The sequence below is a fragment of the Panulirus ornatus genome, chromosome 35, assembly GCF_036320965.1.
Source record: "Panulirus ornatus isolate Po-2019 chromosome 35, ASM3632096v1, whole genome shotgun sequence".
In the NCBI taxonomy this organism is placed as follows: Eukaryota; Metazoa; Arthropoda; class Malacostraca; order Decapoda; family Palinuridae; genus Panulirus; species Panulirus ornatus.
In genome coordinates, this window is record NC_092258.1 from 6343321 (window position 1) to 6358950 (window position 15630).

Consider the following 15630-nt stretch of genomic DNA (forward strand, 5'->3'; position numbering starts at 1 on the left):
AGCTCATTAATCTCTGGACTTAATTACGATAAAAAAAAATTCACAATTATAGTTTCATTTCTATCTATTCTGTTCCTACTTTTACAGAGCCCCTCATCCCTGTTTCTGCTCTTATTTCCCTTTTACAACATTCAAAAGATACTTCTGTAGCACTCTTTCTTGCCCGTCCCTATAGGTTATATTGATTTTAATATATATTCATAGTTTCCTTATTGAGCAAGGTAGCACCATGGACAGAATAAAGGCCTCCTTTGTCCATTTGTTAAATGCATCAAAGCAGGGGCCCCCATATACAGCCAAGAATTTAAGACCATTTTGTGGTTTCCCCAGCGACAAAGTAAAATAAATGAATAAATAAATATATATATATATATATATATATATATATATATATATATATATATATATATATATATATATATCGCTACCTCGCTATCGCGAGAAATGGCGAATAGTATGAAAAAAAAAATATATATGTGTGTGTGTGGATATGTCTTTCTTCATCTGCTTCCTGATGCTATCTCACTAATGCAGGAAATGGTGATCAAGTATGAGAAAAATATATAAGCTCTACTATATACCTAGTGCAATCTTGATAACACAGGAAATACTGGATATAAACGAGAAAGAAAAAACACATACCTAGGAAATTCAGGAGTGTTGTTTTTAGATGGTGGATTCTTTTTGCCAGATACTATTCGATACTGAACACTGTGAGTGTTGGCTTGAAGGTGTTTCAGGTTCTCACTCTGGCAAGCCGCCCAGTCACTTATATCATACACAGCACCTTCCATACAGGCATAGTACCTCCATCTAAGCCCAAGAAGAGTACTTTCTGCCCATATGTCACCCTGGAACCAAAGTGAAAGATATCACTTTTGCTCACAAAACTTCATGATATAATTGCTACAACAGGAAAGTCTGTATAAGTCATTCCTCTTCAAATTGTAATGTCCAATATACACCTCTTAGAATTTAATGCTAAAGGAGCCTGAAGTTGATATGATCATGAATTGTTTGGGAAAAAACACTGGACTGGTTTCTGATGTATCTACAATCCTGAAGTAAGGATACAAGTTAAACTATTTACAAAAATTATAAGCTAAGGAAACAAAGACCATGATGATATATAAGAGACATGAAGTGAAACTGAATGAGAACTTTAGTATTATTAAATTTTCCTGCAGCGGGACCATGATCCAACACCCATCTGCGGAGTATGCTTTAGTAAATAAAAAATATACATTTCTCATATTTTGACTCATCACCAATTACAAATATATGAAACTCATTTTGGGGTATCAAGGGGTGTACATCATTAGATGACATACACCACTCGGCACTGCCAAACATATGAGTATATTATATTTTTCTTGCTTCTGTTACAACAATAAGATGCGTAGTTACCTATCTGTGGGTACAAATTCATGTAGGTGAAGAGTTCTTCACTTGTGAGGCCCTATCTCAAAACTTTTTACACCAACAAGTAGTTTTTCCAACATTTGTGCTCCCAATTTAAAATCTTAAAAGGTATAATCAATTTACCCTAATCTCCTCTGTCCCGAGGTGGGGAAATATGTAGCCTTCGGCCTTCTTTTGCAGCTCAGGTGTCTTACTCTGGGCTATCTCTATTAAATCTTCTAACTAAAATTATTTAGGTGTGGTGACTAAACTCCAGAAGTTTGGCCAAATGTATGTCGTGAATTGTTAACCAAGAATTTCCCTTATCCAAATACTTCTCAAATCTGGTCACTGCACCTAAAGAAGCACAAAGAGCTCACAGAGAAGGGCAACAAGATGGTACCAGAATAAGTTATAGGGAATGGTTGGAGGCTTTAAATTTACACATCTATGAAGGGAGAACAGTGAGGGGTAATCTACACACAACCTTAAAGTTTTGAAGAGTGGCAATGCTGACAGTGGACCGATATTCAAGAGATATAGGGATACAGCAACCAGATGACATATGAAACATTAATGAAGGTGTAAAGAAATACTTTTTTAGAATGAGTGGTGGATGCATCAGATAAACTGACAGGACATGGTTAATACAGACAGTATACATATATTTAAGAATACTTTTTAGTACAAGTGGTGGATGCATGGGACAAGCTGACTAAGGGCATGGTTAATGTAGACAGTATACATATATTTAAGAGGCTGTATCATAGTGGAGAATGTTCTGGAAATATAACCCCCCCATGGGTGTAAAATTCATGGGGCCCACGCAGTACAAATAGGTAATTACTTAAATGTGTTTTATCATATATCAGTTTATATGGATAGCTATTTAGTATGAATAATCATACTGGCTATCCAATGAATCCACATAATCATTTGGATTTTCCTCTGTGGCACTGCAAAATTGTTAAACTGTTCTCCCCTCTCTCCAACATCTTGAGGGGTATAATACATAATCACCTCTCTAATAAAATGTTAACCATGAAGAACAATGCAACTGTCAGAGAAACAAAGGAGCAAAACTAAAATAAATCTGTCATGAAATTAACTTCAGAAAAAGAAATAACCCAACTCTAATTCCCAAGATGAAGGTTTGTAAAACTTGACAGGCCAAAAGAAAATTTCTGCCACAAGTAACCAACAGCTTGCAAGTTACTATACTGTACACAAAAAAGTCTAAGACAGGTACACATGACAACATGCTTTCCAATGGGCACTGGCAGATACAGTGGCTAAGGTGCTTTTACCAAAAACAACTTTACTGTGATCATCAAGCTGGTGAGTGGTATGTAACTTTTAAAAATTTGTGTTTTGTACAAGGTGGGGAAAGAAAGGCTTACATATGTAGAAACCTTTCCCCATGATAATGCAATTTACAAAAATATTGATATCACAGAAAAATAAACATGACTAAGTTGTATAATATTAGTTGAATACACCCTTTACCTTTAACAGAAATTTGTTGATGTTAATGGATATGAAGCCTTAGAAGGCCAGGAAATTCAATATATGAAGCCTTAGAAGGCCAGGAAATTCAATATATGAAGCCTTAAAAGAGCCTTGGAAGGCCAGGAAATTCAATATATGAAGCCTCTACTACAACTCTATTTAATCTTAAGAAACACTGCAACCCAATGGTCTTACCTCTCTAGCTGCATGGTGTATCTGGCACTCAGCACAATGTCTAGCAGCATACATAGGCCTAGGAAGTTTAATGCGACGATGCCTTTTGTTACAATTTGTACAGCGTATGGTGTTAGCTGCTTCATCCAGCTTCTCTTGTAATCGGGTCAAAAGAGATGCCAGTTCCCCCCATGCCCCTTCTAACTGCACCTCTTCTGCTTGACGAGCATCATATTCACGTCGCCGCTCCTGAATCAAGACATCATGATGGCTATTATGGTAAATGATGAATCTGCATATCATCCTAAAGATTTACAAAAACTTATGGTAAGAATCCACACAAAAACAATGGATTATTTCAACTAATGACTCACCAAACCCCAACATTATAAGACAATGGCATATAACAAAAAAGAAATAAAAGCAAAAGTATAACAGAAAACCAATGAAAAACAAAGTAAGCATATGAAACTTTTAGTAATTTCATATATCTCACAAGCAATGGAACACTTACTGGTTCTCCTATTATTTCAAATGCATGTGCTAAGATCTTAAAGGCCTCCTCAGCACCAGGTTGTTTATTTTTATCTGGATGTACGAGAAAAGCTTGTCGTTTATAATACTTTTTGATGTCCTCATCCGTACACTCTTGTGTGACACCGAGAATGCTGTATGGATCTTTTCCTTTACATGCCAAGAGACGCTTCATAGCTTCATCACCTGTTGTTGGCAATGATATGTTGCACTCTAGTCCTCTTGGAACCTTCTTTTCTCGACCTGAGTAATGATAATTAAATCACCAATTTTACAACTGCAACTCGAGACTTAAAGATATTGTTTTTCTATGAAAGAACTATGGAAACAAAGTAATCAAATTGATACGACTGTAAGTTTCTTAAAAGAAAAAATAACTAATAGTTCAAATGTTGTACAGCTTGATAATATACTTTACACTGAGCAAGCTAAGAGGAATAACAAACACCTTACCTGGTAGCTTTTTCTCTTCTTTGTCATTCTTCAAAAAGGCTGTGGTAAGTCTGGTCCAGTACTGGCATACAGTGATCTTCAAATTAACCCAGTACTCCAAAATTTTGGCCCACATCAGAGTCATAAGGTGAAGAAAAAGACGCGAACTCATGACCACGACATCTGCAGCTAATGTCCCCAGCCACACAACTGCCTGCACTACTAGGCCAACCCACTGTACTGCAACCGCCCAACCCTGTACTACAAGTTCTGCCGAAGAATTATACCAAATTACCTAAATGTATCCCTAACACTTATATACATAAATCAGAAGAGGGCTCTGGTTACCAAAAAACATTAGCAAGAAAGTTAACATAGCACATGCTTGGTAGTCCTACCCAGTTAACAAAACCCTAAAGCATACCCAGATTACACAAATTATCCTCCATACCCTGAAAAGTCTAGAACATACACACATCATGCCAATGAAAGAATTGGCGACAGAACGGTCAGATATAACATCACAGCACATTAAGGCGAGTGGATACCTTTCACCAGTCTCTTAATACAAAACAGTGTCTTAGAATAATTCAACAAAAAATTTCTGCACTCAGCAGCCCTTAATTTTTTTCATATAACTAACTGCCTTTCCCACTTAAGAATGGTAATATCAGGGACAAATGAATGAACAATGGTTTCCTTTGCATACAACAAATCTACAGCTATCATGTATGATGAGGTGAAACCACAGATTACAATCTACATCTAAGCCCTTCATACATCTTCCTTTACACTATGAAATAAACAACCAACAGTGACCAATTCCCCAACCCCAGCATATATATAGACCCACCCCACTCTCAAAAACCCTTGTATTTTCCTCCCTCATCACTCCTTTGATACACAAATTAACAACCATGGTGACATCACACCCTTACCACAGACTTGCCCTCACTAAAGCCACTCATCCTTCCTTTCTACCCATACACATGCCTTCATCTCTCAATTATAATTCCTCATAGCACCTTCTACAAGGCACCTACATCAACAAAATCAAATGTTTTCTAAACATCCATAGAAGATACATACAACTCCTCTTCCTCTATTACCTAGAAAGTCTTTAACAACTAATAAATCTACTACCAAAACTAAAACGACAATGTTCATATTCATAACTACAGGCACCTACATCAACAAAACCAAATGCTTACTTGACATACACTGATACCCATACCTTGTAACTCCTTCTTTCTCTATAAATCCAATACCGATGCTACAACCACAATGATCACTGCCAATATCATGGAATGTGCATGACACCACCATCTAAATAACCAGTCTCCTATAACACTCACCAAGTAACACACGACAGACTCAAACCTCTGTAATTTGAACATTCACTTTTGTCCCCACTGTTTTTTATAATGGTAGCACACAGGCACTTAAACAGTCCTCAGGTGCCTCACCTTGAGCCAATCAACAACACTGTCACCCCCTTTCTTGATAAATTTAACAGCAAGGCAAGAGCTACAGATAAGACTGGCAAGCCTGTTTGTGAATGATACTGTGTTGTTTGTTGAGAGTGAAGAGGAGTTGCAGAAAGTTTTAAGTGTGTTTTATGATAAATGTAAGCATAAGCAAATGAAGGTAAATGCAAGTAAAAGTAAAGTAATGGTGTTTGAATGGAAACAAAGATAAAATATAAATTTTGCAATGCCCTATATAGTTGAGAGAAGAAAGAGGAGGGTGGGGTGTGTTGGAAATGAAATGTTTGAGGAAAATATGTGGTGTGAGGGGGTTCAAGTGATGAAAGGATGAGAGAGGTGGTAAAAAAAAAAAGTGTGTGACTGCGAGGGCTGAAGAGGGTGTGCTGAAATGGTTTGGATATATGGAGAGAATGAGTGATGAAAGGTTGACAATACAATATATGTGTCTGGAGTGGAGGAGGAAACAAGGAGACTAGATGACCAAACTGGAGATGAAAAGATAGAGTAAAAAAGATTTTGAGTGACTGGGGCCTAAACATGCAGGAGGCTGAAACGACATGAACAGGAAAGAGTGAATTGGAAAAATGTGGTACACTGGGGTGGGCATGCTGTCAATGAACTGAACCAGGGCATGTGAAGCATCCAAAGTAAAACATGGAAAGTCTGTGGGGACTGGATGTGGATAGGGAGCTGTGATTTTAGTGCAAAGTACACAACATGACAGCTAGATAATGGATGTGAATTAATTTAGCTTAACAGCAATTTCTAAGAAAACATCAACTATATAAAGATGGGAATGAATGTCTTTCCATGTTCTAGAAGTAATAAATAATAATGCAGTTTTACAAGAGGAAGACCTCAGGTGCTTGCACATGTTGAAAATAGATTTGTTTGAATTCTATACACTATTATATTCTTACATTATCTCGTGATAATCACCCCGGCATCCCTGGACAATAATGGGAACAAGAAACTTTCCATATTGATAAAATACAGCATGAGCATCTCTCATTTCTTTGTATAAATGGAAGGATATTCTAACATAAAGCTATTCACACCTGAATGGGTAAATGATGTCTCCTTTCGCCTCCTGGGTGTCAATCTTTTGGGCAAGCTTTCTCTGCCTCTTCCATTAGAAGTTACCTTGTTTCGTCCACTACGACTTCCACCACCTAGATTGCTACCTGTATCATCTTAAATGGGGGAAGAAAATATACAAAATAGAAATATTTGGTAATTTGGAAGAATGATGAAAATAATAATAAAAACTAACAAAATGTGGAGTAATTAGTCATCAAATGATCCATGAAATTACCAAAATAATATCGATCTTGTAAAAAAAGAGACTTCTTTCTGCATTCAAATGAATGAAATCTAAAGACATATACCTTAAACTTGACAGATAGTAAAAAGAATCAAAATAACCTTCAAACAGGATGGTGAGCAGCCTAATCATGATCATCCCCTAAATGACCATTGAAAACTTGAAGGTTGCAAGAGAAGGTGATATGCATTATCAAATTACAATGGGGTTATTTCCATCTACACTCAATCACAACCATATACTGCCTGCCCTTTGTTGTGATTTGGTGCTATTTCTGCCTCACTTCTTTTGAAATTAATCCATAAAACCAAAATATCTTGAATCCCCAGCTTCTGAACAGGACACATTCCTAGACCATACTTGCAAGCCAAGCTTCATATGATGGAAAATGTAAAATGATGATTCATATAGATTTTGATTAAATACCTATAAATACCTGTAAAATCTAACAAGTACTGTATTTTGAATTAAGCATAGTTAATAAAACATACTTGAATGATGTGGTATTCCAGGGTTGATATGCTGTCAATGAACTGAACCAGGGCACGTGAAATGTCTGGGGTAAACCATGAGCTGTGGTTTCCATGCATTACACTACTCAGATGTGCCTTTTTTATTGAGATGTGCCTTTTTACTGAGTGCCACTTAGTAATATTTTTACCATGTGTAATCTCCATTTCCTGTGTTAGCAAAGTAGTGCCAGGAACAGACGCAGAAAGGCCCATCCACTCATATACACATAAATATACATAAATGCCCATTTTCATCCTTCTTTCATACTATTCGCCATTTCCCGCCTCAGCGAGGTAGCGTTAAGAACAGGGGACTGGGCCTCTGAGGGAATATCCTCACCCGGCCCCCTTCTCTGTTCCTTCCTTTGGAGAAAAAAAAAAAAAAAAAAAAAAAAAAAAAAAAAAGAGAGAGAGGGGAAGATTTCCAGCCCCCCACTCCCTTCCCTTTTAGTTGCCTTCAACAACACGCAGGGAATATGTGGGAAGTATTCTTTCTCCCCTATCCCCAGGGATAAATGCCCATACGTGCACAAATACATATCAATGTATATACATATACATACACATATATATGCATATATACACATATTCATACTTGCTTGCCTTTATCCATTCCTGGCACTACCCCACCCCACAGGAAACAGCACCGCTACTCCCTGCTTCAGCAAGGGTGGACTTGGCCAGGAAAACCGACAAAAAAGGCCATATTCATCCACACTCAGTCTCTAGCTGTCATGTGTAATACACCAAAACCACAGCTCCAGACCCATCAGACCTTTCTGTGGTTTACCCCAGAAGTTTCACATGCCCTGGTTCAGTCCACTGACAGCAAGTCAATCCCAGTATACCATATCATTCCAATTCACTCTATTCCTTACACACCTATCATCCTCCAGTATGCTCAGACCCCTTTTCTCTGAGTTTTTTTTATATAAATCTTCCATTTGTACTGTTAGCCATATCTATAACAAAACCCAGCTATCTCCAAACCTTTTTTTTTTTTTTTTTTTTTGCTTTGTCGCTGTCTCCCGCGTTTGCGAGGTAGCGCAAGGAAACAGACGAAAGAAATGGCCCAACCCACCCCCATACACATGTATATACATACATCCACACACGCAACTATACATACCTACACAGCTTTCCATGGTTTACCCCAGACGCTTCACATGCCCTGATTCAATCCACTGACAGCACGTCAACCCCGGTATATCACATCGCTCCAATTCACTCTATTCCTTGCCCTCCTTTCCCCCTCCTGCATGTTCAGGCCCCGATCACACAAAATCTTTTTCACTCCATCTTTCCACCTCCAATTTGGTCTCCCTCTTCTCCTCGTTCCCTCCACCTCCGACACATATATCCTCTTGGTCAATCTTTCCTCACTCATTCTCTCCATGTGCCCAAACCATTTCAAAACACCCTCTTCTGCTCTCTCAACCACGCTCTTTTTATTTCCACACATCTCTCTTACCCTTACGTTACTTACTCGATCAAACCACCTCACACCACACATTGTCCTCAAACATCTCATTTCCAGCACATCCATCCTCCTGCGCACAACTCTATCCATAGCCCACACCTCGCAACCATACAACATTGTTCGAACCACTATTCCTTCAAACATACCCATTTTTGCTTTCCGAGATAATGTTCTCGACTTCCACACATTCTTCAAGGCTCCCAGAATTTTCGCCCCCTCCCCCACCCTATGATCCACTTCCGCTTCCATGGTTCCATCCGCTGCCAGATCCACTCCCAGATATCTAAAACACTTCACTTCCTCCAGTTTTTCTCCATTCAAACTCACCTCCCAATTGACTTGACCCTCAACCCTACTGTACCTAATAACCTTGCTCTTATTCACATTTACTCTTAACTTTCTTCTTTCACACACTTTACCACCAGCTTCTGCAGTTTCTCACATGAATCAGCCACCAGCGCTGTATCATCAGCGAACAACAACTGACTCACTTCCCAAGCTCTCTCATCCCCAACAGACTTCATACTTGCCCCTCTTTCCAAAACTCTTGCATTTACCTCCCTAACAACCCCATCCATAAACAAATTAAACAACCATGGAGACATCACACACCCCTGCCGCAAACCTACATTCACTGAGAACCAATCACTTTCCTCTCTTCCTACACGTACACATGCCTTACATCCTCGATAAAAACTTTTCACTGCTTCTAACAACTTGCCTCCCACACCATATATTCTTAATACCTTCCACAGAGCATCTCTATCAACTCTATCATATGCTTTCTCCAGATCCATAAATGCTACATACAAATCCATTTGCTTTTCTAAGTATTTCTCACATACATTCTTCAAAGCAAACACCTGATCCACAGATCCTCTACCACTTCTGAAACCACACTGCTCTTCCCCAATCTGATGCTCTGTACATGCCTTCACCCTCTCAATCAATACCCTCCCATATAATTTACCTACATGACTAATTTTCTTTATGACTCGTCACTAAGCAGATACTAACATGGAACATAAACTCATTTGAAAGATAGATCAACCTTAAAAGAAAATTCATAAATAAAAAAAAGAAAAAGGAAACAAATGTGTTATGGTTATGAGATAAAAGATTAATGAACTTCAAGCCGCTCTCATCTTAAGAATGTGCAGGAAATTAGTAAACAAGTACATGAGGGATTAGACATATGAGTGATGCGACTGAGGAATAAGGTGACTCAAGATAAAGTTATCATTCACCACAACAGTTTCTCAAATAGAAGATCATGTCAGGTCATACGTTAATGCTGATCAGTAATGAAAAACTCATACAAACTGATGACATATTTGAAAATTACAGATTCTTAATAAAATCTAGTTATCAAACATGGGGTCAGTTGTAACCTTCAAACTACATCTTGTCAGTAGAGAGTAGAATTTTTCATTGCTAACAAGATTACTGGTATTAAAATGTCAAGCTTATGACCAACATATTCTACTGTTTCACAAATTGTCCTGGTGAAGGATAACCTCCTCCATGGTTATTATGTACACAATATGTTATTGTATATGGTAGCCTTTCCTTGAGTCACCATATTCCTTTCACAGATTTGTTCCACTACCCTTGAAAGTGGTAATCTTTCCTTGGTTACCACAATCATTGGTATGTCTGACTTTACAAAGCAGGTTAAATCTTTTTTATCTTTAAAAGCTTCCATAATTTCTAAGCCTTTCACAAACTTTGGAGATTAAGCCCATCCCTTAAATTCATAATACTACTACTACTAATAATAATAATGACAATAATAATGGTGATCATAATAATAATAATAATAATAATAATAATAATAATAATAATTATAATAATAATAATAATAATAAGAGTTTTGGATAGAGGGGCAAGTATGAAGTCTGTTGGGGATGAGAGAGCTTGGGAAGTGCGTCAGTTGTTGTTCGCTGATGATACAGCGCTGGTGGCTGATTCATGTGAGAAACTGCTGAAGCTGGTGACTGAGTTTGGTAAAGTGTGTGAAAGAAGAAAGTTAAGAGTAAATGTGAATAAGAGCAAGGTTATTAGGTACAGTAGGGTTGAGGGTCAAGTCAATTGGGAGGTGAGTTTGAATGGAGAAAAACTGGAGGAAGTAAAGTGTTTTAGATATCTGGGAGTGGATCTGGCAGCGGATGGAACCATGGAAGCGGAAGTGGATCATAGGGTGGGGGAGGGGGCGAAAATTCTGGGAGCCTTGAAGAATGTGTGGAAGTCGAGAACATTATCTCGGAAAGCAAAAATGGGTATGTTTGAAGGAATAGTGGTTCCAACAATGTTGTATGGTTGCGAGGCGTGGACTATGGATAGAGTTGTGCGCAGGAGGATGGATGTGCTGGAAATGAGATGTTTGAGGACAATGTGTGGTGTGAGGTGGTTTGATCGAGTAAGTAACGTAAGGGTAAGAGAGATGTGTAGAAATAAAAAGAGCGTGGTTGAGAGAGCAGAAGAGGGTGTTTTGAAATGGTTTGGGCACATGGAGAGAATGAGTGAGGAAAGATTGACCAAGAGGATATATGTGTCGGAGGTGGAGGGAACGAGGAGAAGTGGGAGACCAAATTGGAGGTGGAAAGATGGAGTGAAAAAGATTTTGTGTGATTGGGGCTATGACATGCAGGAGGGGAAAGGAGGGCAAGGAATAGAGTGAATTGGATCGATGTGGTATACCGGGGTTGACGTGCTGTCAATGGATTGAATCAGGGCATGTGAAGCGTCTGGGGTAAACCATGGAAAGCTGTGTAGGTATGTATATTTGCGTGTGTGGACGTATGTATATACATGTGTATGGGGGTGGGTTGGGCCATTTCTTTCGTCTGTTTCCTTGTGCTACCTCGCAAAGGCGGTAGACAGCGACAAAGCAAAAAAAGAAAAAAAAAAAAAAATATATATATATATATATCCTGGGAGCATTGAAGAATGTTTGGAAGTCGAGAACATTATCTCAGAAAGCAAAAATGGGTATGTTTGAAGGAATAGTGGTTCCAACAATGTTGTATGGTTGCGAGGCGTGGGCTATGGATAGAGTTGTGCGCAGGAGGATGGATGTGCTGGAAATGAGATGTTTGAGGACAATGTGTGGTGTGAGGTGGTTTGATCGAGTAAGTAACGTAAGGGTAAGAGAGATGTGTGGAAATAAAAAGAGCGTGGTTGAGAGAGCAGAAGAGGGTGTTTTGAAATGGTTTGGGCACATGGAGAGAATGAGTGAGGAAAGATTGACCAAGAGGATATATGTGTTCGAGGTGGAGGGAACGAGGAGAAGTGGGAGACCAAATTGGAGGTGGAAAGATGGAGTTAAAAAGATTTTGAGTGATCGGGGCCTGAACATGCAGGAGGGTGAAAGGCGGGCAAGGAATAGAGTGAATTGGATCGATGTGGTATACCGGGGTTGACGTGCTGTCAGTGGATTGAATCAGGGCACGTGAAGCGTCTGGGGTAAACCATGGAAAGTTGTGTGGAGCCTGGATGTGGAAAGGGAGCTGTGGTTTCGGACATTATTGCATGACAGCTGGAGACTGAGTGTGAACGAATGGGGCCTTTGTTATCCTTTCCTAGCGCTACCTCGCACACATGAGGGGGGGAGGGGGATGGTATTCCATGTGTGGCGAGGTGGCGATGGGAATGAATAAAGGCAGGCAGTGTGAATTGTGTGCATGGGTATATATATGTATGTGTCTGTGTGTGTATATATATGTGTACATTGAGATGTATGGGTGCGTATGTTTGCGTGTGTGGACGTGTGTGTATATACATGTGTATGGGGGTGGGTTGGGCCATTTCTTTCTTCTGTTTCCTTGCGCTACCTCGCAAATGCGGGAGACAGTGACAAAGCAAAATAAATAAATATATATTTTTTTTTTTTTTTTTTTTATACCTCGTCGCTGTCTCCCGCGGTTGCGAGGTAGCGCAAGGAAACAGATGAAAGAAATGGCCCAACCCCCCCCCATACACATGTACATACACACGTCCACACACGCAAATATACATACCTACACAGCTTTCCATGGTTTACCCCGGACGCTTCACATGCCTTGATTCAATCCACCGACAGCACTTCAACCCCTGAATACCACATCGCTCCAATTCACTCTATTCCTTGCTCTCCTTTCACCCTCCTGCATGTTCAGGCCCCGATCACACAAAATCCTTTTCACTCCATCTTTCCACCTCCAATTTGGTCTCCCTCTTCTCCTCGTTCCCTCCACCTCCGACACATATATCCTCTTGGTCAATCTTTCCTCACTCATTCTCTCCATGTGCCCAAACCATTTCAAAACACCCTCTTCTGCTCTCTCAACCACGCTCTTTTTATTTCCACACATCTCTCTTACCCTTACGTTACTTACTCGATCAAACCACCTCACACCACACATTGTCCTCAAACATCTCATTTCCAGCACATCCATCCTCCTGCGCACAACTCTATCCATAGCCCACGCCTCGCAACCATACAACATTGTTGGAACCACTATTCCTTCAAACATACCCATTTTTGCTTTCCGAGATAATGTTCTCGACTTCCACACATTTTTCAAGGCTCCCAAAATTTTCGCCCCCTCCCCCACCCTATGATCCACTTCCGCTTCCATGGTTCCATCCGCTGACAGATCCACTCCCAGATATCTAAAACACTTCACTTCCTCCAGTTTTTCTCCATTCAAACTCACCTCCCAATTGACTTGACCCTCAACCCTACTGTACCTAATAACCTTGCTCTTATTCACATTTACTCTTAACTTTCTTCTTCCACACACTTTACCAAACTCCGTCACCAGCTTCTGCAGTTTCTCACATGAATCCGCCACCAGCGCTGTATCATCAGCGAACAACAACTGACTCACTTCCCAAGCTCTCTCATCCCCAACAGACTTCATACTTGCCCCTCTTTCCAAGACTCTTGCATTTACCTCCCTAACAACCCCATCCATAAACAAATTAAACAACCATGGAGACATCACACACCCCTGCCGCAAACCTACATTCACTGAGAACCAATCACTTTCCTCTCTTCCTACACGTACACATGCCTTACATCCTCGATAAAAACTTTTCACTGCTTCTAACAACTTGCCTCCCACACCATATATTCTTAATACCTTCCACAGAGCATCTCTATCAACTCTATCATATGCTTTCTCAGATCCATAAATGCTACATACAAATCCATTTGCTTTTCTAAGTATTTCTCACATACATTCTTCAAAGCAAACACCTGATCCACAGATCCTCTACCACTTCTGAAACCACTGCTCTTCCCCAATCTGATGCTCTGTACATGCCTTCACCCTCTCAATCAATACCCTCCCATATAATTTACCTACATGACTAATTTTCTTTATGACTCGTCACTAAGCAGATACTAACATGGAACATAAACTCATTTGAAAGATAGATCAACCTTAAAAGAAAATTCATAATAAAAAAAAAGAAAAGGAAAACAAATGTGTTATGGTTATGAGATAAAAGATTAATGAACTTCAAGCGCTCTCATCTTAAGAATGTGCAGGAAATTAGTAAACAAGTACATGAGGGATTAGACATATGAGTGATGCGACTGAGGAATAAGGTGACTCAAGATAAAGTTATCATTCACCACAACAGTTTCTCAAATAGAAGATCATGTCAGGTCATACGTTAATGCTGATCAGTAATGAAAAACTCATACAAACTGATGACATATTTGAAAATTACAGATTCTTAATAAAATCTAGTTATCAAACATGGGGTCAGTTGTAACTACATCTTGTCAGTAGAGAGTAGAATTTTTCATTGCTAACAAGATTACTGGTATTAAAATGTCAAGCTTATGACCAACATATTCTACTGTTTCACAAATTGTCCTGGTGAAGGATAACCTCCTCCATGGTTATTATGTACACAATATGTTATTGTATATGGTAGCCTTTCCTTGAGTCACCATATTCCTTTCACAGATTTGTTCCACTACCCTTGAAAGTGGTAATCTTTCCTTGGTTACCACAATCATTGGTATGTCTGACTTTACAAAGCAGGTTAAATCTTTTTTATCTTTAAAAGCTTCCATAATTTCTAAGCCTTTCACAAACTTTGGAGATTAAGCCCATCCCTTAAATTCATAATACTACTACTACTAATAATAATAATGACAATAATAATGGTGATCATAATAATAATAATAATAATAATAATAATAATAATAATAATAATAATAATAATAATAATTATAATAATAATAATAATAATAAGAGTTTTGGATAGAGGGGCAAGTATGAAGTCTGTTGGGGATGAGAGAGCTTGGGAAGTGCGTCAGTTGTTGTTCGCTGATGATACAGCGCTGGTGGCTGATTCATGTGAGAAACTGCTGAAGCTGGTGACTGAGTTTGGTAAAGTGTGTGAAAGAAGAAAGTTAAGAGTAAATGTGAATAAGAGCAAGGTAATCAGGTACAGTAGGGTTGAGGGTCAAGTCAATTGGGAGGTGAGTTTGAATGGAGAAAAACTGGAGGAAGTAAAGTGTTTTAGATATCTGGGAGTGGATCTGGCAGCGGATGGAACCATGGAAGCGGAAGTGGATCATAGGGTGGGGGAGGGGGCGAAAATTCTGGGAGCCTTGAAGAATGTGTGGAAGTCGAGAACATTATCTCGGAAAGCAAAAATGGGTATGTTTGAAGGAATAGTGGTTCCAACAATGTTGTATGGTTGCGAGGCGTGGACTATGGATAGAGTTGTGCGCAGGAGGATGGATGTGCTGGAAATGAGATGTTTGAGGAC

At 39.2% G+C, this 15630-nt stretch overlaps 1 protein-coding gene across 4 annotated transcripts in view; it reads right to left on the bottom strand.

The window, feature by feature from the left end:
• The window catches only part of LOC139760102 (uncharacterized), a 38965-nt gene that overhangs the window by 1759 nt on the left and 21576 nt on the right, over nucleotides 1–15630 (bottom strand). For all 4 annotated transcript variants that reach the window (XM_071682940.1, XM_071682941.1, XM_071682939.1 and 1 more), the window contains 5 exons: nucleotides 6596–6730; nucleotides 4072–4320; nucleotides 3599–3861; nucleotides 3106–3333; nucleotides 643–851 (listed from right to left, as the gene is read on the bottom strand). In XM_071682940.1, coding sequence (XP_071539041.1) covers nucleotides 643–851; nucleotides 3106–3333; nucleotides 3599–3861; nucleotides 4072–4320; nucleotides 6596–6730 — 1084 coding nt within the window. The remainder of the gene's footprint in view (nucleotides 1–642; nucleotides 852–3105; nucleotides 3334–3598; nucleotides 3862–4071; nucleotides 4321–6595; nucleotides 6731–15630) is intronic.